This window comes from Doryrhamphus excisus, linkage group LG12, assembly GCF_037039965.1.
Source record: "Doryrhamphus excisus strain RoL-2023G ecotype Guam linkage group LG12, RoL_Dexc_Guam_v1.1, whole genome shotgun sequence".
In the NCBI taxonomy this organism is placed as follows: Eukaryota; Metazoa; Chordata; class Actinopteri; order Syngnathiformes; family Syngnathidae; genus Doryrhamphus; species Doryrhamphus excisus.
In genome coordinates this window covers 16,765,405-16,776,403 of record NC_136368.1, presented here as the reverse complement: position 1 = coordinate 16,776,403, position 10,999 = coordinate 16,765,405, and the positions used below count along the sequence as shown (strand labels likewise).

Here is a 10,999-nt window from a genome sequence, read left to right as displayed (position 1 = left end):
TTAAGGTAATTTTTGTTCATGTTTTTTTGGCATTTGTGGATAATTGCTCTCACTGTGGTTTGCTGGAGTCCCACACCTTTAGAAATGGCCTAATAACCTTTACCAGACAGATAGATGTCAATCAATCTCAGTTATGTTTTAACAGGGGTACAATCACACAGGGCCATGGATGTTTGATTTTTTTTTTCCTCCCTTAATAAAAAGATGAATTTAAAAACTGCATTTTGTGTTCAGTTGTGTTGTCATTGACTAATATTTGCATTTCTTTGATGATTTGAAACATTTAAGTGTGACATACTTTATTACATACTGTAGGTGGGAAGGTATACTACAGCATTTTTTAGCCTACATCATTTGAAATGAAATGACTTCACTTGCCTCAGCCTCGCTGTGGTGCAACACTTCCCAGCAAGCTTCTCAAGCATAAAAAAAACAGTTTAATCTTTAGTTTGTTGGCAATATGTTTAGGATTACCCAGTCCACAAGGATTAGTGCACTGGTCCCATCGTTATTGTTGGTCTGCCTGCAGTGCCGTTCCCATGATGGAACAGTGGTTGATCCAAAGCTAGAAGGTTGCAGGTTTTCAATTGCAACATGATGACACCTACAAGCGTCTAAGCTACGGCAACATAAAGGAGATAAGTCCCAACTACCATTTTTATTATTTAACAGCAGTGTGTAAATGAAATGGGGCCGGTGTGGCCCCGGTGGGGCAAGTTTAACTTGTAATTGATGTCCTGCCTTTTTAGCCTTTTAAAATCATCATGACATCAACACTTTGGTAAATACAAATACATGAACTGAACAGAACCATGAAGAGCAATATAAATCCATTCCATGGATATGATTAGAAATCCATTCTCAAATATTCATATAATATTGAGTGTAGGAAATCTCATTTCGGAAGTTGGTATCAAACACTGGTCATTCTGCTTCACAGAGGCTCCGACTTTGATGCACTTAATCCCAAAACATGGGTGGGATCCATGTCTTGTTGAGAGGCCAGTTTCTAGAATCCGCCCACATGTACAGTATTTTCCGGACTATAAGTCGCACTTTTTTTCATAGGTTGGCTGTTCCTGCGACTTATACTCCAGAGTGACATATTAATGACAAAACTGTTTGTTACATAAACACTGGACACCTTTGCTGTTTATGTTTATTTTTTGTGTTGCTGAATAACTATTGCGCAGACCTCACAGCTAGGAGACCGGAGTTCAATTCCACCCTCAGCCATCTCTGTGTGGAGTTTGCATGTTCTCCCCGTGCATGCGTGGGTTTTCTCCGGGTACTCCGGTTTCCTCCCACATTCCAAAAACATGCTAGGTTAATTAGCGACTCCAAATTGTCCATAGGTATGAATGTGAGTGTGAATGGTTGTTTGTCTATATGTGCCCTGTGATTGGCTGGCGACCAGTCCAGGGTGTACCCCGCCTCTCGCCCATAGACAGCTGGGATAGGCTCCAGCATCCCCTGTGACCCTCGTGAGGAAAAAGTTGAATGAATGAGTTTGTAAAATAGATTATCCGCAAAAAATGCGACTTATAGTCCAGAAAATACAGTAATCAGGTCCTAAAGTAGTAGTAGTTGTAGTAGTTAGAATATTTTCATTCTGAACTGAAGGATGTCCCTAAAGTCTGGACATGTTTGGAAAAATGCGTACTGTGTATTATACTAGAGCTGCAACAATTAATCCACAGAACCACACTAATTATAATAAATTTGCATATTCATAAAAAACATCATGAGTAATGAGTTCAGGCGGGGCAATATGACTTCAAATAGTGGGCAGGGACTAACAGCTATTGCGGACGTAAGAAAGTGAAAATAAATTCCCATATCTACACGTTTATCCAGATTCTCACCAATTGAATCAGGTTGAATTGCTTCATGGAAGTTTCAGTGATTTTTGCTAATCCAGGTAAGAACAAAAAACGATGAAAAGGATAACATCCGCCTGTGCTTTCAGGCTTTGAGGTCCTTATGATCCTTACGGTACGTCACACTCAATGTAAGGGATGTCAATGTAGCGGCGGTCCACTTCCACCCACTGCTGCACAGCCCGAGTCATGATGTCCTCGGAGAGCTTCTGGGCGTACTCCAGCAACGCTGGGTTGACCTGAGGTGAGCCCACCTCAGAATGAAGCAGGTATGCCTTCTCTCCTTTTGTCCTCCCGACTTTACCGTCCTCCTTCACATTTTGGTCCACAGGGGTGCTCCTCTTGGATTTGACACACCCCATACTCTGGAGGATGGTGCATAGATTTACTGTGGGGTGGGTGCTGGTCTTTGGTTTTGGTTTCTAAAAGCAGTTTAGGTTCATCCTAAGGGGTCCTGTCATCCACTCCCACTTTCACCCATGGCGAAGTATCCACATATGGAGGTATTACACAATAGCAGAGGGTAATTTAGTGGGTAAGCCCATTCCTGTGTGGGTCCGTATGTGATACAGAGTGCAGGTCTCTCCTTTCTTGGGCTGCACAGAAAGAAAAAGGGAGGACGACGTTGAATTATTTGACATCAACCAGCCTAAAAATACCAGATGGCGAGGAGTTGATGAAAGAACGCAATCATTTGTGGCCGTGGCAGCTGCGTGACCCGAGCTTTAAAGGCTGCCGGGCGGCTCAGGGTGATTTTTGAAAAGCCACCCTGCTCTTGTGCACATCGAGTGTTTTATGACTCAATCCTTTGGCCTATTTTAGCTTGCATGACACAAGGACGTCTGGAGTCATGCACTACTGCTGCTGTTGGATTGTAAAAGCTGCTTCTCCCATCTGCTCCACTACAACAGCCGAGTCATGCTGAGGGCTCCTTTTTTTGGCTAAGTCCTTCATTCACAAAGATGTTCTATCTTCACATCACATGTACTGAATGATACATGAGATGGGCGGGGAAAAAAAAACACACAGCATGGTTGTGATGCTAGCATAACCTTTCTTCACTGTAGTAAACACTAGCAATTAAACTACAAAACAGCAGTATGTATTGATTTGGGTAAACACATACTCACACATACTTTGAAGTTTTTTCTCCATTCCTGTGAGAATGAATAACCCAAGGTCCTTCAAAGAGTAATAATCCTCATGTCCTACAGAGTGATGTAAAGTCTTCTCGTCGCCTCCTTCAGACACAAAAGCAGTGGCGTGAACTTGACTTGCTATGAACCATAAACATCAACAAAATTAATCCTTAACAGCAGATTGAGCTCGCCGGATTGGAAAAATCACGAAGCCATACTCACCACCGGGGGCGGGAAAACACGAACGAAAGAGACGACAGAGCAAAGATGAGAAGCTCCACCACACACACACACACACGTCGCTCCTCACCGAACATCAACACAACCCAGCAGAGCACTTGAACTCAACACGCGTGTGCAGGCGGCGCCCTGACAGTAAGACCCAAATGTCGATAATGTCTCGATAATAGTAACGTCTTCAGTTTCACAAATATACACTACTATATATGTTTGTTATGCTGTTGAAATACTGTATATTGTATACACCTATTTATAAACTCAGGTAATAAATTACGGATTTAAAATATTTTAATAATTTTACTTAATACTTATTTTGCTCAATCTTGCAACAGAATAAAAGCAAAAATCATTTAAACATCTTGAAATCGACGTATTGATACCAAATTGATACCAAAATTTGCAGTATCGCTCAGTACCCTACCTGCCAGTAACGGCACACGCAGCAGCACCGCCATCTAGCGGACTATTACAATACTGCAGTACACAGGAGTTGAAGCTTTAGCATTTGTTCTAGCATAATTGGACGTAAACAGTCTCTTTCTCTCTGGAGACGGGCTTATTTCACTGAATCACATTGATTATGACCCAGAATGTTAAAAAACGATGTTCATCACGGTGCAAAGATAATATCCCACTGGTATTTTTATTTCAACATTTCAGAAAAAAAAATCATACCAACAGTAAAATATGGTGGTGGTAGCATGATGACCTGAGACTGTTTTGCTGCTTCAGAACCTGGAAGACTTGCTGTGACAAATGGAACCATGAATTCTGTTATCCTGAAGGACAATATCCGGCCATCTGTTTGTGACCTCAAGCTGAAACTTGGATTCTGCAGGAGGATAATGATCACAACGATCTAAAACACATCAGCAAGTCCACCTCGGAATGGCTGAAGAAAAAGGAAAATTAAAACTTGATTGCAGTTGTTGCTGCTAAGGGTGGCCCAATCAATTGTATGTGTTTGCTTAAGTACTTGCTCTGTGTTTTATTGTGATTATTGAAATGTTTGTGCAATTTCAAATTGCTAAGTGGGGTTATGACATATAGTAAATGTAAGTGTTGTGTAGCCATCGTGGGATTGTTTATAGTGCATATTTAATGTTATTACAATTGAAATCCGATAGAGGGCACTCGTGTATTATGCATCTGAGAGCTGAGCCTTCATGCAGGTTGCATTGAAGTAATAATACAATAATGCAAGCTGTATGAAGCAGGTGGGGGCATTGCCACATTTTGGGCCCCCATAAATAAGCCTTCTGGAAACCCACTACCACTCCCCCCCACGTGAACCAATAATTTAATGTAATTTCACTTGTTTCATTTGCACATACAGACTCAAACTTAAGACAATATTGTTTTCTTATATAATATTGTTATTGCTCACCAGATCAGCGAGAAAAGAAAAAATAAAATTATGATTATCAGACAGTTTTGACTCAAACTCAAAGCCAACATGGCCTTTTTTACATCATAGTGGGGGAAATGTGTCCATTCATTCCTGCTAGAAATGTCTAGCAGATATACGACTATGGATGTTTTGGCGTAGTTCCTTACCAATTAAGTGATTGTTGAACATTCACCTCTTCATTATTGTTTTAATGTCCGGCAAAAGCTACAGTATTTTATATCAACACAAGGGGAAAAAATCACAATCCATGAGATGTGTTACCTGGAAAAGTTTCCATCTGTGGAATGGGCAGATAAGCACTTCCCAGCATGCTTTGCCGCAGTTAAAATCATCACTTTTGACTGTCTTATGCCTTTTTAATGTGCTATTTTGTCATATACGGTTAAATTATTTTTATATTTGGTCTGAATCTGGGACCCTTAGGAATTGTTTTGAATTCGGTGCTTCAATACAATATAGTTTTTCAAATCAAAATGGCAGAAAAGCAGTTTACACCGGATTTACTCAGATTGCACTTTGTATGATAGGAGCTCTGAGGCGGGCAAACTGTCACAGAAAAAAAACATAGCCAGTAATACATTTAAACATTTACACTGCATGTATGTGATCGGTATTGGTACCGGACGATTTCACTCATGGATTATTGTATCAGCAGCATCAAATCCTGATCGGAACATCCCTAATGTGTCGTGATTGTTGAGTAAAAAGCTTTAAAACTTGTTGTTGTTGTTCAAATATTGCATATATTTATACATTGTTACAACAATATATAAACATGTTTTTGTTGGGGCTGCACGGCAGTCCAGTGGTTAGCGCACAGACCTCACAGCTTCAAGACCCGCGTTCAATTCCACCCTCAGCCATCTCTGTGTGGCGTTTGCATGTTCTCCTCGTGCATACATGGGTTTTCTCCGGGTACTCCGGTTTCCTCCCACATTCCAAAAACATGCTAGGTTAATTGGCGACTCCAAATTGTCCATAGGTATGAATGTGAGTGTGAATGGTTGTCTATATGTGCCTGTGATTGGCTGGCCACCAGTCCAGGGTGTACCCCGACTCTCGCTTGAAGACAGCTGGGATAGGCTCCAGCATGCCCTGTGCAAGCCTCGTGAGGATAAGCGGTAGAAATTGAATGAATCAATGTTTTTGTTGGCCAACGTTTTTTGATCCATGCAAGGTTTGTGTTTTCTTACTAACAATGTCCAGTTGTAACAAGTATCTGTAGGTCTGCAGGGGCTAACATGTGAACTTGAAGCATTCTGTGACGTGATCAAAAGCGTGTCTTCATGGCACATAGACCAAGATCATAGATAATAGGTCAAGTTTGTTCCTCCGGTTGCACAATCCTTGTGCAGAAAGTAAATCTATCCACAGTCTGCATCTGCGGACACGTTTAAGCACATGCTCCCAATCCCTTTATGGTTTGACAGAGGGGGGAAACGTTTTCACGGTTAAAAGTCATTGTTGCCTGCCCAACCAATCATATTTTTGGACGCCACAAAACAGGCTAAAGTTGGACTATAAAAACGTGCGCACTAATAACGTGTGATCAGCGTGGGACATTAACTCCAAACACTTGGTCCAACCCTCACCGCGGGATCCTTTTGAAACTTTTCCCACACGTTGGAGACAATGCGTCTGTCTCAATTACCCCTGTGTTTGACTTTGCTGGTGTGTTTTTTGGCTGCAGTCGCCCTGAGCGACCGAGAGACGCACCCGCAGCCTTCCAGCACCAGTCCGGAGGACTCCGAGCAGTGCTCCACCTGCGACGTCCGCCAGCAAATCAAAACCATGCGGCTGAACGCCATCAAATCTCAGATTCTGAGCAAACTGCGAATGAAAGAGGCTCCAAACATTAGCCGAGATGTTGTGAAGCAGCTTCTGCCTAAAGCGCCGCCGCTGCAGCAGCTTCTCGACCAGTACGACGTACTGGGAGACGATAACAAGGATGTGGTGATGGAGGAGGACGACGAGCATGCAGTCACTGAGACTATAATGATGATGGCTACTGAACGTAATTGTTTTTGCTCTGTTTGTTGACGCTTAAATTGCATGGCAGCCGATTTACGCACGGATGAGCTTATATTTTTTGACAACTTGTGAATTATTTTATCGAGTTAACGACGCGATGCTCTTAAATAAGTATTTAATAAAGGAATAAAGGCTCATTTAGAAATAAGATTTCCGAATGGATGACCACGGGCTTTACGCATGGTCGTTACGCACAGAGCCGCGTTATCTGAGATGTATCTGACATTTTTTCCTTTCCTTCCTCTCTCCCTCCAGCTTCGACTGTCGTCCAAGTAAAAGGAGAACCAAAATGCTGCTTCTTCTCCTTCACCCAAAAGTTTCAAGCCAGCCGTATATTCCGGGCTCAGCTATGGGTCCACCTGCGTCCCGCTGACGAGGCTACCACAGTGTTCCTGCAAATCTCCAGACTGATGCCGGTTTCAGACGGCAACAGACACATAAGGATCCGCTCCTTGAAGATCGACGTGAATGCTGGAGTTAGTTCTTGGCAAAGTATAGACGTCAAACAAGTGCTGACCGTGTGGCTGCGTCAGCCGGAGACCAACTGGGGCATCGAGATAAACGCCTTTGACAACAGAGGGAATGATTTGGCCGTGACATCCGCTGAGCCAGGAGTAGAAGGACTGGTGAGCGATCTTTCTATATGTATCTGAGAGAAATGTCATTTTACATCAAACAAGCTTGCATGGTAGGGGAGAGTCTTTCATTGGAGTAGTCATTTTGTGTTAAATACCCAGAATCCTTATAGGCTGAGACATTTGCCCAGCCAGGCAGAATTTCAATAATAACTGTCCAATAGGTGAATAAAAAAACTGACATTCCAGCCACATAGTATGATGGATTTTTGGTTTAAATCTGATTCATTATGTGGTCATTTATGTATGTAACTTGTTAATGTGAATGCAAACACGGAAAGGGATGTGCATGCACAAAAGAACGATGTCACACATATTTTCATGTGTTTACGAATTTATAAAAGTAAATATTTCTGCAGGGTGTGCTCTTAGTGATGCGCGATATCGCTGTTTTCATTTCCAATCCCATCCCCAAATCATAAACACAAAGAATGAAGACATAATCATATATTACCATCACCTAGAGCAGCGTAAACTCAGTACAGAGGTTATGTTTTCGTCAGCGTTTATCTGTTTTGTCGTTCAAAATAACATGAAATGTTCTGAATGGAGTTGAATAAAATTTTCAAGAATTGTTGGAAATGGGCTATGGAAGAAGTGATACAATTTTGGGGGTGATCGGGATCACCGGGAATAATTTGAAGGATTCTTTAACATTGCGAAATGGGACCATATTTGGGCATGTAACGTCACAAAAAATGGTCACAGCACTTGCAAAAAAAAAAAAAATACAGCACAATTTTCCAACAGGTTCTTCTAATATCAAAGACTGATCCAAATATACGGGGGGGAGGGGTGGGGCTAGCGGAGGTCTATCTGAGTACTTCTCTAGTTGGTTTATTTTAAACATTGAAGTATATTGAGGTAGCTAGTTGTTAGCCAAGCTAATACACAACATCATAAAAAAACAAAAGGACAAAATCATATATCTGAAAGTATCAAAAGTATCAATATTTTGATTTGAGAATCGACTTTAGAGCAGTCGGAAGTATCGATATTTCGGTATCAATATGCGCATCACTAGCATGCTCTCCTGTATCGTTAGAGGTTCGGGGCAACTTCAAGGATTTTATGCAATGGGAGTCAATATTTTCACAACCAAATGATTCCATGTAGGAGATTAAGAAGAAAGAGGGCAATAATTTTGGCTATGGCAGTTCGTAGGCAACTTGTTGCGAGCATGTGGGTAGATATCGGAAGCAGGAGTGGTGAGATATTGACGAAATCTGCCATTTTTAAAGTAATTTTCATATGAGAAGAACATCGGTGAACACCTTTATCCAAGTCTTGCATGATAAACCATGCCTTTCGATGATGTATGTCGTATTTACTGTTCACACTGACATGGAAAAATCAGATAGAGGTCACATATGAGTGGAAATATCGGAATTGATGAACATACTGTAGCTGTAGTGTTGAGTTGGTGGGAACAGGAAGTCAGATACTTAAGGATTATGACACTGATACATTTAATTTATGAGGTTTATTTTATATGCATGTCTTAAAATCATATCTATCTATGTCTCACACTTTTTATCTCAATAGTCTATCGAGCTATCTAGCTAAGATTCAATGTGCGACCTCAATTAGAAGACATTTACAACAATTTTGCCAAGAATCTGTGTGCCTGCTCATTGATCAATAAAAAAAACTTACAGCAGACAATCGGTGACCCGGTCAAAAGCGACTCACAATCCATGTTGGGTTTCTGTTCTTAAGGTTTCAGGATGCAGAGACACTCTGCACAGTCAGCGGGTGATTAAACATTCATGCACTTTTGAAAGTTGTTACTCAAAAAAACACTTAGTGGACATCTGGGCTAATGCCAAAATCAGTTGCATGCTTGATTTCATCGGTAATAAGTTCAACAGAACCACATTCCTTAAAGTTTTGTGTGTGGTTGTGCAAATCAGACTAATTGAACCCGCACCCGTACACTGCAACTATCAATGGCAGCTCAGACACGAAGAACATGCTTTGAGGCAATTAGAGCGTTCAAGAGCCGAGTTCAACCAAGCGTCCTTTGATTTAATTTCTTGAAATCAAAGTTTCATAATATTATTATGCCATGTTGGCACACCAGCTGACAGAAGCGGTCGGCATCAGACTTCAGCATATTAGCCAGATGTTGTTGGTGACCTGCTTTGTGTGAACTATTTACAAGCGCACACACACACTCTCATTGCAGCAACCGTTCATGGAGGTGAAGCTCTCAGAAGGCCCCAAACGCATGAAAAGAGACTCCGGCCTGGACTGTGATGAAAACTCTCCAGAGTCCAGATGCTGCCGTTATCCACTCACAGTAGACTTTGAAGACTTTGGCTGGGACTGGATTATCGCGCCAAAGCGTTACAAGGCCAATTACTGCTCAGGGGAGTGTGAGTACATGCATTTGCAGAAGTACCCGCACACCCACCTTGTGAACAAAGCCAACCCCAGAGGGAACGCGGGCCCATGCTGCACCCCTACCAAGATGTCGCCCATCAACATGCTCTACTTTAATCGCAAAGAGCAGATCATCTACGGCAAGATCCCCTCCATGGTGGTGGACCGTTGTGGGTGCTCTTGAGCCCCCACTTCGAGCCTGATAAGGGAGGCAGGATTTAGGGGCCTTCACTACAGACTTTTTGATCTAAACACCAATTCCAGTACTTTCCTGCAGAACACAGTGCAATAGAACCACACTAGAGGTCCCAATAAGCTTTGACATGTGTCATACTGTAGCTCCTTTTTTTTCTTTTCCGGTGAAATGTTAGCCACACAGGCTTAATGGAGGATGCAAAAATACACACACATGAATGTAGACAGAAACGATCAGTTCTTCGACTCAATGGTCTGTGCTTAATACTGTTTCTCCCTTTCACCCACCTAAAAATACTCAACTTAAGGAGTCCAAATGCTCCTCAAAGCCAAAGAGCTTTCTGGCTCATTTATTTACCATCTAGAACAGGGGTCGGCAACCTTTATTAGCTGCTTTTTAGAAAATGGGCGTTCTGAAAATGTCTTTTCTCGCCACATAGCAAGCATATATAGATGGTTATAATGGTTAGCTTACGGCTGGTGGGAAAATACTCAAAGAACACAACCGGACAAACAGCATCTTCCTCTCACTTCCTCGCACTCATCCAATCACCATCATCAGAACTCAGCCATGATGCATTTATGGTCTTGCAGAAAGTCCGTTATTTTTGTGCATTTTCCCTTAGTAAGTATTCAAGCTTTACGAAAGGAGCCACAACAAGGTAGATGGAGAGCCGCGGGTTGCCGACCCCAGGTCTAGAAGAACATCATGTGATCATCACTCACATGTATTGTGGTCGTAAAATCCTATTTACAGCGTCAAAGAACTTGAACTGAAGGCACAAGGAATGCAGTGTTAAAGATAGAAATAGATTATCAGTACGTATGAATGTGGACGTAATAATCTGTACAATGCAGTTTGCACTATGGCACACCAATAGAAAGAATTGGTTGCTACCAAAAACTTGTTGTAAAAACTGATTTTGATATGTTTGTAATGTGTACATACTGTATGCCTTTGTTTCCTTTAGGAGTTGCTTTTCTGAACCGCTTTTGGTAAAAAATAATAAACGACAGTCTAACAAGATGGCAGATGTGATGTAGCAACTCTGTATAACTACTTCAACAAATAAAGTTTATAGC

General features: G+C 41.7%; 2 protein-coding genes across 4 annotated transcripts; one reads left to right on the top strand and one right to left on the bottom strand.

The window, feature by feature from the left end:
* Nucleotides 1–1,542: 1,542 nt before the first annotated feature.
* Nucleotides 1,543–3,383, bottom strand: akap19 (A-kinase anchoring protein 19). 3 transcript variants are annotated; one of them, XM_078795351.1, is made up of 3 exons: nucleotides 3,242–3,383; nucleotides 3,017–3,157; nucleotides 1,543–2,476 (listed from the first exon to the last, which is right to left on the bottom strand). In XM_078795351.1, the coding sequence occupies exon 3, from the start codon at nucleotides 2,240–2,242 to the stop codon at nucleotides 1,991–1,993; it is 252 nt and encodes an 83-aa protein (XP_078651477.1). In that variant the 5' UTR covers nucleotides 2,243–2,476; nucleotides 3,017–3,157; nucleotides 3,242–3,383; the 3' UTR covers nucleotides 1,543–1,990. The 3 variants fall into 3 exon arrangements, with proteins under 3 accessions (XP_078651477.1, XP_078651478.1, XP_078651476.1); XM_078795352.1 differs by having other exon boundaries at nucleotides 3,011–3,121; XM_078795350.1 differs by having other exon boundaries at nucleotides 3,017–3,121.
* Nucleotides 3,384–6,183: 2,800 nt separating this feature from the next.
* Nucleotides 6,184–10,964, top strand: mstnb (myostatin b). The gene is made up of 3 exons (XM_058081422.2): nucleotides 6,184–6,684; nucleotides 6,957–7,327; nucleotides 9,525–10,964. The coding sequence occupies exons 1-3, from the start codon at nucleotides 6,303–6,305 to the stop codon at nucleotides 9,903–9,905; spliced, it is 1,134 nt and encodes a 377-aa protein (XP_057937405.2). The 5' UTR covers nucleotides 6,184–6,302; the 3' UTR covers nucleotides 9,906–10,964.
* The last annotated feature ends 35 nt before the right edge of the window (nucleotides 10,965–10,999 follow it).

What these genes read in the sequence shown, in the direction of transcription:
- akap19 (XM_078795351.1), bottom strand. Translation starts at nt 2,242, where the DNA reads ATGGGGTGTGTCAAATCCAAGAGGAGCACCCCTGTGGACCAAAATGTG.
- mstnb (XM_058081422.2), top strand. Translation starts at nt 6,303, where the DNA reads ATGCGTCTGTCTCAATTACCCCTGTGTTTGACTTTGCTGGTGTGTTTT. An exon ending in AATGATGATGGCTACTGAAC is followed by an intron (nt 6,685 to 6,956) that starts GTAATTGTTTTT and finishes CTCTCCCTCCAG; the next exon opens with CTTCGACTGTCGTCCAAGTA. An exon ending in AGCCAGGAGTAGAAGGACTG is followed by an intron (nt 7,328 to 9,524) that starts GTGAGCGATCTT and finishes CTCTCATTGCAG; the next exon opens with CAACCGTTCATGGAGGTGAA.